Source organism: Vidua chalybeata, chromosome 3, assembly GCF_026979565.1.
Source record: "Vidua chalybeata isolate OUT-0048 chromosome 3, bVidCha1 merged haplotype, whole genome shotgun sequence".
NCBI classification, from domain to species: Eukaryota; Metazoa; Chordata; class Aves; order Passeriformes; family Viduidae; genus Vidua; species Vidua chalybeata.
Genome location: NC_071532.1, coordinates 31,533,412 through 31,544,910, shown reverse-complemented (window position 1 = coordinate 31,544,910; position 11,499 = coordinate 31,533,412). Strand labels below are relative to the sequence as shown.

Sequence of the window (11,499 nt, the reverse complement as noted above, 5' to 3'; positions counted from 1 at the left end):
AGCAGGGAGACCTAAGAGCTCCTCTGTGTTACTCTACTGGCATCCAGGTGCAGCAGGCAGAGGAAAGGAAGCAAGAGGTCTCACCTCTGCTCAGAAAACTGAACCAGGCTTCTCTGCAGCCCATCTGCCCCAATGATTTTTTTGTCATGGTTGGTGGTGGCTTTCAGCACTAGGATTTGGATGTGCCCAGCAGGAGAGTCCTCTTGCCTCCTGTGAAACAAACTGTGTGGTATGCTTGAATCTAAACCCTTGTAGGATGGAGCTTGGATCTGTTGAGTTGCTGATCTTAGCTTCCATTTCAATTAATATTGTGAAATAATACTAATCCATGCAAGTATTATTGATAGATTGTATTTCCCTGTGCCTTCAGAAGTAGAGAAGGACATCAGAAGTGTCTGGAGAACAAAACCACACAAAAATCAGTCATCTGGAGATGGTTTAAAACCTGTTCGAAGCTCAGCTGCACACACTAGGGACAGGAGCTGGTAAAGCCATACAGCCCTTCAATTTTCTTTGAGTAGTTTGCCTTCATTCTGACCTCTGTGACAGATGGAATACAGAATTGAGAGGTTCTGAGCCGATGATTCTCCTAGCTGGTACCAAGCAAAATATCAGTTGTTAAAATAATTAAAAGAATCACACAGGAGTTATTAAAAATTTAATGCACTTTTAATTTTGAATTAATAGCATTTTTATTCTTTGGTAAGAGGTATTTACAATACTCTGCCAAAGCAGTGCAAAGCCACAGTGTGTTGAGCCTACGTAGGGCTATGATTTGAGAGTACAAATTCAGTGCAGAGGTAGCTGAGGCTGTAGTTACTCTACCCAGCCCCACCTCCTGGACTGAGCTACAGGCACCTGTGTCTTTCAGCTGCTCCTCACATATCCCAGGAGCCTGGCACAGGGCAGTCCAGCTTCTTCACAGCCAGGAAGCTGCTTTAGAGCCCAGGCTGGAAGAGAAAGGCAGCCAGCAGAAGGCAGTTTAAAGATACTGTAGATCATCAATGCTGATTCATTGATGCACTCTTTCAAGTTAGGTCTGCCAGGCTGCTCCCTGCTCTTTTATGGGAGGAACTTCATACTCACAGCAATCCAAATTTTACTGCTGCCATGAAAAAAAAAAAGGCTTTCATAACAATTTAACTGTTACTAGGTATGTTAGTAGTTGTGAGGTCTATTTTTCAATCTCAAAGCAAGAGTCAAGAATACTACAGAACACATTTCTGGAGATACCCAAGTATTCTTCATGCTACTTTCTGAGCCTAGCTGAACAAAAAATAACTCATCCCAAAATCTGCTGGTCCCCATGGCAGTATCTCATGCAGATACACTGCATTTTTCTTTCTGTCCTTGCTCACATCTGGTCAACAATAAGATCTAATTACATGGATATACAGTAGCAGACTTAGTAAGCCCTGTACATGTGCTAAGCTAAAAGTAATTACCCTGCTTTTTCTTAGGGAAGTTATTCCCCTTTCTTTTTCCAGAGTTGCTCTTTCTCTACTTTGTCAACAAATTGCAGAATATCTTTAGCAAGAAGTTCAGGTTCCTCAAAAGCTGCGAAGTGGCCACCTCGAGGCATGAAGTGGAAGGAGACAATGTTGGTGTATTTCTTCCTGGCCCAAGCCTGGGGTATGTGCAGGATTTCATTAGGGAAGGCAGCAATGCCAGTGGGTACCTGTACTGTGAGCCTGAGAGAGGAGAGAGAATCACTGTAATCTTCCAAACACTTACATCTGCAACAAATCCAAAGTCCCAAGGAAATGTTTCTGAACAGTTGGGTACACTCTTGTTAGGCATTAAAAATTTGACTTCCAGATCCTAAAACTGCAGACATCACTCTGATTCCTGAGGAAAAAAAACCTCTTTTTTTTTTTTTTGTTTTGCATACAGTGATATTAAGGCAATTTTGCAGATGATCCAGGGCATGAGGCTCAGAAGCCCCTAGGAGATGGTGGGCAGCAAATTTCCTCTTGTTGCACACAGGGCTCAAATTGATGGGCAAGCACACAATTTGATAAGAGCTGGAGAGAGATTTAGAGAGAAGATAACCACTCAAATATGCTAAGCCTGGCAGGACAACTGGAGGGTAGGCAGGAGAATAATTACTTCATAGGGGGAAAGAAGAGAGGAATACTAATAATCTACACTAGTTCAGAAGCAATATTTCAATATGTGAGACTATACCTTGTAAAATAGCTCTTGCTTTTAACTGGCACAAATGCACACTACGAAATATTCTTCACATTAGGAAGTGTAAGGAAGCAACTGGATTTGAGGGGTGTGAATGATCTGTGCTTGTTTTAAGAGCCACATTTTCTAGGTTTGAATATCCCATACACATAAGCTGCATTGTCAGAAGTTTAAAATATAGATACAAAAAGTGTTGGGCATGTAGCCACTGGAAGGCTGAGGTCAGAACTTTACACAGGACTCTGAGACTCTGTCCTCTAGGCACTTAGAAGCTCACACAGCTCATCTCATGATCTCATGCAGGCAGAACCAGAGCAAGATACTGCCCACAGCATAGCCACAACGGCTTCAGGAACTGAGTCAGCTTCTTGGGAGCATAATTTTACAGCTAAATAAATACCATGGCACTAAGCTGTAGCTGCAATTACCTCGGGGCAGGTTTAAGCTTTCACTCATACTCAGGCTGACACAAGTACATGCAACCAAGCTGCTGTCTGAAGAGTCTGAGCAGCAGCAGGCACACTTCCAAAGGAAGCAACTTTTTGCAGAAACAGGCAAAGTGTGTCCAGAAAAGTACTAAAACTACAACCAACTAAACAAAACTGACTGGGTGACTCAGTCACAGACTGATACAGTAACTGAAATAAAATCGGGAAGTACATGGATACACCATGAATGGGAGGCCCTCAAGCAGTGCCTCCAGTCAGATCTCCTCACTGATGGCTCATGACTCCTGCCTAAGCACCGTGTTTTCCAAGCACAGCACAGTACATCAACTACCTGGTCTGTCTTGCAGAAGAATACTGTGAGAGAGCAGTGTTTTTCCTCAGCATTCAGGAATCTATAAGGCATGTGACTATAAAATTAAGATCAGAGCAAAATATTTAAAGAGAAGAAGCCACACTTACTTGTCATGTTTCTGTGTGCCTATCCCCTTCTGCAGGTTTTCTTTGTAGAAACGCATGGAGGAGATAATGCAGCCTGACACCCAGTAGATCATGATATTGGTGAGCAGATCATCCAGGCTGAACTTCCTGAAGAGGCAAGCCCAAGAGATTGCTTAATTAGAACTGAAAACTGATTTGCATCATTTTAGCAGGGACTTGACTTTGGTTTGGTTGTAAGGGGAAAAAATAATTATAGGAAACAAATAGTGGTTAAGAGTGGAGAGGTGAAGTTATTCCTCCCCCTCTGTCTGCCAGTGACCAATTAAAGATGCTAAAGGCTTTCAGACACAAACTGAGAAGTCACATTTTAACTCCTACACAGAAGGCAGATTCCAACAAGCACCTTATGCTCCAGAATGGCTGTCTCTCCTGTCCAAAGACTGGGAGGGTGGGAGCAGAACAGCACATGCAACAGCTTGTGCCATTTACTAATGATAATCTGAAATGCTACTGTGAGCCCTCAACAGAGCCCTCACACACCAACATGTGCTGTAAACAGTGCATGTTTCATATAAAATTATTAGCTGTATGCAGGGCAAACATTCCATGCAAATCTGCTGCAGCTGGGCCTTTCCATGGCATGCCTCCTCTCTCCATTCCTGCCAGGTAGTTCTCAAAGGGGATTTCAGCTCTGATTTCTGCTGCACACTAAACATAATCCTTTATTAGCAAATGGCAGGTAGATAAAGCTGTAACAATCAATCCAAAGCCAATTCACAGAGAGTTAATTGTTAGTATTACAATAAATCGTGAGTTGCCAGCATCTTAATGTGGGTTAAAATTTTGGATTTTGAGTCCTAATGAGATTCTTCCCCATAAATCAGTTTTAAATATCCAGGAGTTGCAGGGTGTATTTCTATTCTAGGAGATGGAAGTGGGAAGGGAATCCATCAGCCTTCATGGCCTGTTTGCCCCTCTGTGTGCTGGAGTGCAGCCCTACACCAACTGTGATCACTAAAGGTTCCCTGAGGTGTGAGGTTACCACTTCAGACAAACCTCTTCAGCTGTGATTCTGGGCTTAGTCACCTCATCCAAAATGGCAGGAGAGAAAAGGCTTACCTCTCTAGTCCTCCATCCTCTAGATTCTGGAATTCCATGTCAGTCCATGAAGAAAACTTCTCCAAGATGTATGCAGCCAGTCCCACAGGAGAGTCATTCAAACCACAGCCTGTAAAGGGGGAGGAAAATTTAACTGTAACTGATATCTAACTACAGAACTCAGAGTGTTAGAGAAGCTGCCTGTTATAATATAGGGGATGTAACTTTACAAAGCTGTTCCATCAGCTGCTTTCTTAAATAAATAGAACAGTACATTGAGTTGGAGCCATTTCATGCCAAATCATAAACTGGAAGTATCTGCAAACAAGCAGACTCTATATTAGCTCACACTGAACATTTTTTGAACTGATGTAACAGTATTGGATTTCTGCTGGCTTTTCTTTTTTTCTGGTAAGCTAATAAGATTAAGCTTTATGTGCCAAGGAGGGTTTGCTTCCATTAATCTGGAAGTTGTCATGTATTAAACAGCATTACAGAGCCAAACCCCACATGCCTACACATGACCAGGAGGATTTGCAGCATTATCTAACAGCAAAAACATTTTAAGGATTATTAGAAAGTCATTAAGGAACAGCAAGGCTCTGCTAAATGGTCCATCTTCTGAATTAGCAATAGCAAACTGCCTTCATGTAGAACAAGCCTTCATAAAGAGTTTATAGTTTGCTTTTCTTGGACAGAAAGAACACACCTGCACTTGGAACTTTGATCACACATCCTAGTGCTGTGAAATACAGGAACTGTAAACTGTCCCAGCTTCTCAGTAAAACATGAGAAAAACCTGTTCCCAAGGAACAGCAACGTATTTGAAGTTCCATCCATGCAACCCAGCCCTCCAGGAAGGTGCCTAACACTGCAGCTGGCACAATTTCATCAGTAATTGCTATTTAAACATGACAGCGGGGTTTCAATTATTAAGCAACTAGTATTGATAACTGAAATTGCAAGTGTTTGAAAAAGTTCTGTTGAGCACTTTACAGATCTGCTGGACATAACAAGCAATAGCCTGTTCTCATCTACTCATTGTGAGTAGAGTGCATCTGTTTACATAGAGAAAAACTGACATTGGTCCTCAGAGCACTTGGAACGCAGCCATTTCTGTCAGAAATTTCTTCAGAGTGTTTTTCTCCTTTCAGGAACCTGCCACTACTCTGCTTCTCTCTTCTTTGTCCTTTGGAGAACTGCAGAAATGCTCCAGTCTCCAAAGCATGAACTGGCTGCTGGTTCCCAGTCTGCTCTGACAGCTCACACATGACTGGTAAGGACAATAATCAGCCAGAATTGTGACTGAGAAGGAGCATGGCTTAGGCATCTTTCAGATATCAGCTTCCCTCTCTTTCCTAAAGCACAGAAGACTGGCAATTTTTAGAAACAAAAACTTGACAGAAGCAAAATTATTTTAAATCCATACAATTATCCTTTTGCCTACACATTTTAAGAACATACCTGCCTCTGTAGGTAAGCTTATGGAAAACCATTAAGAAATATTTCCCTTAGCTATATTTTTAATAAAATCCATCAGCGAATTGCTGCTGCACCAAACTAAAATGTAGTCAGTACTCTTGACTCAGTTGTCCAATTCAGTCACAAAAGATGTTTTTAAAATAGAAACACTTAGTACTCAGATACTTAAAGCAGTTAAACCATCTGAGTGTCTAGCTCATGTAGAAAGAACATCATAGTTACAATTTTTTTCCTTGAAAGTCTGCAAGTGATTCAGAACAATGAGTGAAAGTGGAATTTGATTTTACTTCTCAGGTATTACTTATCGCTATAATAAATAAGCTACTATTGTGTGCTGAGACAGCTAAAAGCTTCTTGTAGTTTACATTACTTGAATATGATCTATTCTTGGAGAAGAAATTATCTTGTGCTCTCAGCAGAGCTGCATTTGAAATGGAATTACAGTCCTCAGTGATAGCAGAAGTGGAAAAATATTAAACTATCTATTTTATTTATGAAAACTGGAAAATGAGGTCAGTGGCACTTGGAGCATGCTCAGTTTGGATGTGCAGATACACTGCAAAAAAAAAAACCCTATTTTCTGCATATTTTAAGCAGTACATTTTGTTTCTATGAAAGTACAACTAAAGTGAAGAGACTTAGGTATCCTGAACTCCAAAAAGGTTATTTTTTAGGGTTGTTTTTTGTTTGTTTGTTTTACCAACAGTATCCGGTTTTGTAGTCTGTATGTGAGCGTAGCCAAACTCAGACAAGATCTTGTAAAGCCATTTCTTCAAGAAGGGGAACATCCTCCTGACATCTTCATCCTGGAATCCAAAGAGCCCTGGGAAGTACCGGCCCAGCAGGATGGAGAGCAGGTGAGAGAGTCCCAGCTTCGAAACTAAGACCATGTTTAAATGGAGACCTTTCACATGGCTAAAGACAAAAAAACCCCACAAGTTAACATGAACTTAACAAAAGCTCAAAGTTGTTGTATTTAGAATCACAGAATATCCTGAGTTGGAAGGGACCCACAAGGATCATCAAAGTCCAACTCCCGGCCCTTCGCAGGACAGCCCCAAAAATCACACCATGTGCCTGAGAGCGTTGCCCAAACGCTTCTTGAACTCTGCCAGGCTTGGTGCTGTGACCTGTAACATTTAAAATGTTATTAACAGAAATGGACATACTTGAATTCCAGGCTGTTAATTACATCATTACCTCAGCTGCCCTTTGTAGTGCAGCTTTTCACACAAAAATGAAAAGTCAACATGAAAAGGGACAACTGTCAGTAATCAGCACACATTCCAGGACACTAAGCCAAAAATCCTCCTTTTTTTTTCTTTACTTGTCCCACTCCAGGCCTCAGCAAGGCCACTACAAAACTACTGCACTATTGTTTGAAAGAAAAAACATTTAATAAAAACTAAGGTATGTAATTTTAGGACTTTGCTTAACACTGAGCACCAAAGAGAGAACCTACACTGCGAGTACTTGGGCAGGAACTCCCAAGTGCACAGGAAATAACTATTCACAGAGTAAACAGCTGCACCAAGGGGGTACTCACCTGGGAGCTATCTGGGCCAGGTTGGTGCAGATGAGCCATCCACAGTCACCACCCTGGGTGTAGAACTCATTGAATCCCAGTCTGAGCATCAGTTCATAAAATACAGAAGCAGCACTCACGGAATTGAAGTCTGCATTAAAAGAACACTTTTGTTGCATTAATTCCACCCACACTTCTGACCCTGCAGCACTGATTCTCCACATCAAGGCAACGTTCAAGTTCCTCAAAAGCTACGAGTCCCCTTCTCCATGCCTGACTGTATGCAAGCCCTTGCTCAGCATCCAAGCACAAAGAGCAAGCAGAAACCATGAGGAGGACAAACTCCAGCCTTTGTTGCAGACCTCTCCACTGCTCTGAATGCTGACCACAGAAATCATAGCCAAGGAAGCAGAGAAAAGCAAACCCAACCTTCTCCACATCTGCACATGCAATTAAATAGTAAACTAAGTATCACTTTAAACACTACCTTGCCTCAATTTGCTGCAGTTTGTGATTGTATAACTCAGAGCATAAGCTGAGCAAGCAGGTATTTGGCTGCAATCTGCTATGTGAATACATGAACTGCTTTGTTTCAACTCTTCCTTCTCACCTACCTGTACAATGCTGTCGAATATGGATGCAAAACACCAAAAAGGAACAGTAATAAATTAAATTTACCCTGCCTGCTCACTCACAGACAATTCATGGACACAATTATAACTCTTGAGTTGTCACTTCATTGCTTTTTATGGTCCTTTTAAATTATCTACACACTGCTCCAGAAACTAGCCAGTGATGTCACCCGAAGTCACCCCCTTATCTCCGTTGTCCCACTCGACACACAGGGTCTCTGTTTCCTCACTGGGAAAACAAAAAGTGTGTAACAGGAGTTGCTGTTCTGCTAACAGAGGCTGCCTCACTGTGAGATTGGGCTTGTGAGGGTTCAGTTTCTTCTCCTGTGTCATACCTTTTTTGTGGGGTGCTTCTGAGAAACCGTAACCAGGGATAGATGGGCAAATAACTTCAAAAATGTGCTCATCACCGAGCCCGTGACGTGCAGGATCCGTCAGGAGAGGGATAATTTTGTAAAACTCGTAGAATGAGCCAGGCCAACCATGAACCATTAATAGTGGCTTTGCAGCCTTGCCTTCAGGCAAATGAGGAGGCTTTACATGAACAAAATGGATATCAATGCCTGTAAAAATAAAATCATTAATTAGCATGCCCAAATTTACCATGACACGGAAACTAATCACAGAACAGATTACGAATAAAGATTTTTTTCCAGTCCTTTTTTTTTTGGTGAGCGTGCAAACACACTGCACCTCTCTGGATACGTTTATCTAAGGACCTTAAAGTACTTCATAATGGGCAATTAAGCATCACAGCAGCCAAATTAGGTTGGCTATTTCTGTTTTAAAATAAATTGGCAAATTAAGACATAGAAGTGAAGCAATCTACCAATGGTAACACAGTGACTCACACAGCTTAAAGGCAGAGGAGACAATTACATCATTTAGCCCAAGTACCCTTAAATTTTACCCAAATGTTGCTACGTGGCAAAGGATAGGCTTCAGTCAGCCAGAGATTTTTCTTCCTGAAAGGCCTACAACTGCAGTTTGAAGGCACAAAGAGATAGGGAATCCATCACGATGTGCAGCTGTTTGTTTGGGGGCATGAATCACTTCCCTCATTTTGTGCATGCCTTACTTTTCATTTGAACATGTCTGGTTTCTGTCCCCAGCCACTGACTCTAAATGCTGCACGAAAGGAATTTTAAAAGCCTTCACTAAATATTCTCTGTCTGTGGAAGCCTCCTGTAATCAGGTCACACATCTTAACTGCTGATAAACCAATCATGCCAAATTGAGGATTTTATGCCTTGCTAAAGGAGTGTTAAAGTGTTCATTTTTGTAGTTGTTTCCTACCATTTGTTAAAAGCTTTCAGTATCTCTTTAAGTGAGTAAACCAAAACAGAAACCTATGTTCTAGTACCAGCCTGTTTAGTGAAAGGTAAAATCTGCAATGTGGTTTCCATTTTGACTCTTTCCAGCAGGAAAGCTTCACACAGCATTGCACTGCCTGCTTCAGGTGAGCTGCTCTTCCTCAACCTAACTCAGGGATTTATTTTCCAGGAAACAGGAATTTGTTCCCATCAGAGCCTGAATGCCTCATTTCTTGATGTATTTAAGCATGTTTTACTCACATCAACTCCAGTTCACCAGCAATGCCACCGTCTTTCACTTACTTGAGATTTCCCCATCCTTGACACTTCTCTGCATTCTCTGAAAGGCTTTCAAGTGATGACAGAAAGCAGGAATCTGATACACAGCATGTTTGACCTTGTCTTTTCATATCTCCTCTCTGTAATCTTTCCCAACTCAGAAATTTCCCTTCCCATTCATATACATAGTGCATTGTCCTTAGCTGCTTCTCCCTTTCTTGTCTCAGATCGTGCTTTTTTCTTCTTTTTTAAGGGAAGACTTTCTGGTTTTATCTTTTCAGCACTAACCATCATTTAAATAAGTGCTTTAAGCTCTAACCACTATGTAACACCATTTATTGTCCCAAATCCATTTAAAATACTATGGCAAAGTGCACCTTTTGAAATAACACACAATCATGGGTGCAAGTAAAAACAGAACAAAATATCCTGTTAAGGTTAAATTTTGCCATCATGTGAGACAATTGCCTGCTGTGCTCTAGACCTACAACTGGACCCGAGCACCACCCTAAATCAGGTATTTTAAAAAGCCCAGTCTGACCAAGTTCCAGCACCAGCAGACCTTGGCTGAATGAACTGTTTGGAAAGAATGAATGAAGAGAAACGATTCCCTCACACCTGGCAGCACATCAACCCCAGGGCAGAGGCATTGTGCACTCCTAGGCCTGGGGATGCCTCAAGAGGTGCAGCAGAGCACACCTGCCCTGCCAGGCAGGGCCAGCCTGGCCAGCTGAGGAAGGCTGCCAGGCTGATGGCTTCACCGTGACAGCAGCAGCTGGGCAGCTCCACGGAGCATGAGGAGACATCTGTGGGAATTTTTGCATGACTGCATGCAAGGCAGAGAACATGTGTACATCTTAAGATCCACTTCTGCTTCCAAACACTCGTGCTTGGCTCCTGTTAACACCAGCTGACAGCCTGCTCATGCACAGGGAATTCCATTTGTCATTCCTTGTCCTAAAGGCTTCAGTTACAACCAAGGAGTTCCCTGCTCCTTCAGCAGTGATGCCAACGATCCAGCCAGGGAGGGAAGGCCCTGTGACACAACCAGAGCTTTCTTCCTACCAAGTTCCTTTGCAGACAAATTTATATTTTAAGGGGAAAAGCAGCACACCTTGAATCTTTGTTTTGAATTGTGGGTACTTGTTGAGGACTTCAACTTGTTTCTTCCAATTGAACTGGTTTTTCCAGTAGGACACAACCTTCCTGAGATGCACCGAGTTAGTTCCATAATGGAAGCAACTGTTCTCCAGTGGCTCAGTGAATCGAGCCTGGTCAAGTCTCCTGAATAAATCCTACAGAGAAAGAGAGAGAAGAGACATTAAAAACACTTGTGTCTGCTGTCTTGGGTTGTGTGTGGTTTCTAGTTATTCCCACAGGGAACGAGAACAATAGAAATAACATCTCTAATTAGACCCCAGTGCCTTTTGCGGATGCTCCGTCAGCTGTTCCCGTTCTTTTCCTCCTGCAGGTGGCTTTCTTCCTCTTCCACTCACAGCTGTTCCCAGCCTTTGTTCTGCCGGGCTGCCTAACCTGTCTGCCAGGCTGAGAACCACAGAGGGCAAGATGTCCTGCTGGTGCTGCTGTGGCTTCAAGGGGTAAGTCTTGCTGCCTTTCCAGGGTACTTCCCTCACAGTCAATGCATGGATCTGGCCCAAACCTTTTCCTTTCTTTCCCAAACCCAGAGGTGGGAGATCTTCACCAGGAAACATTAAGAAGGATTTTGCATAGACAGAAAGTTGGTGAAACCAGACTGAAATTGAAGTTTGCCAGTCTGGAATAACAATAACAGTCGCCTTCCCACTGCACTCCAGGGCTATAGGGGATGCTGGTGACACTGCAAGATCACTCCAAAGTCCCTCCGCAGGGAAGGACTGAGTTAAGAGCCCCTTCCTACTGCAAACAGAACCACAGAGTAGCTGAAAGGTAGGTCTGGAAATCTAATCCGGCTCAATCATTTTTAAGTTAGAAATTATCCATCTTAGTGCCTGCAGTGTAAGGGGAAAACAAAATGGAGACCAATGTCCCTTGATATTACTAAGAAGGGTAAGCAAAGTGTTAAAAAACCCAGGCTTTGCTGAGAAATTAGG

General features: G+C 42.4%; 1 protein-coding gene across 1 annotated transcript in view; it reads right to left on the bottom strand.

Moving 5' to 3' along the window:
- Positions 1–643: 643 nt before the first annotated feature.
- The window catches only part of EPHX1 (epoxide hydrolase 1), an 18,607-nt gene continuing 7,751 nt past the window's right edge, over positions 644–11,499 (bottom strand). Inside the window, exons 3-9 of the mRNA XM_053939646.1 lie at positions 10,524–10,704; positions 8,153–8,380; positions 7,207–7,336; positions 6,361–6,575; positions 4,200–4,308; positions 3,102–3,227; positions 644–1,691 (exon numbers count right to left, since the gene is read on the bottom strand). Of these exons, the coding sequence (XP_053795621.1) occupies positions 1,466–1,691; positions 3,102–3,227; positions 4,200–4,308; positions 6,361–6,575; positions 7,207–7,336; positions 8,153–8,380; positions 10,524–10,704 (1,215 nt within the window). The 3' untranslated portion in view covers positions 644–1,465. The remainder of the gene's footprint in view (positions 1,692–3,101; positions 3,228–4,199; positions 4,309–6,360; positions 6,576–7,206; positions 7,337–8,152; positions 8,381–10,523; positions 10,705–11,499) is intronic.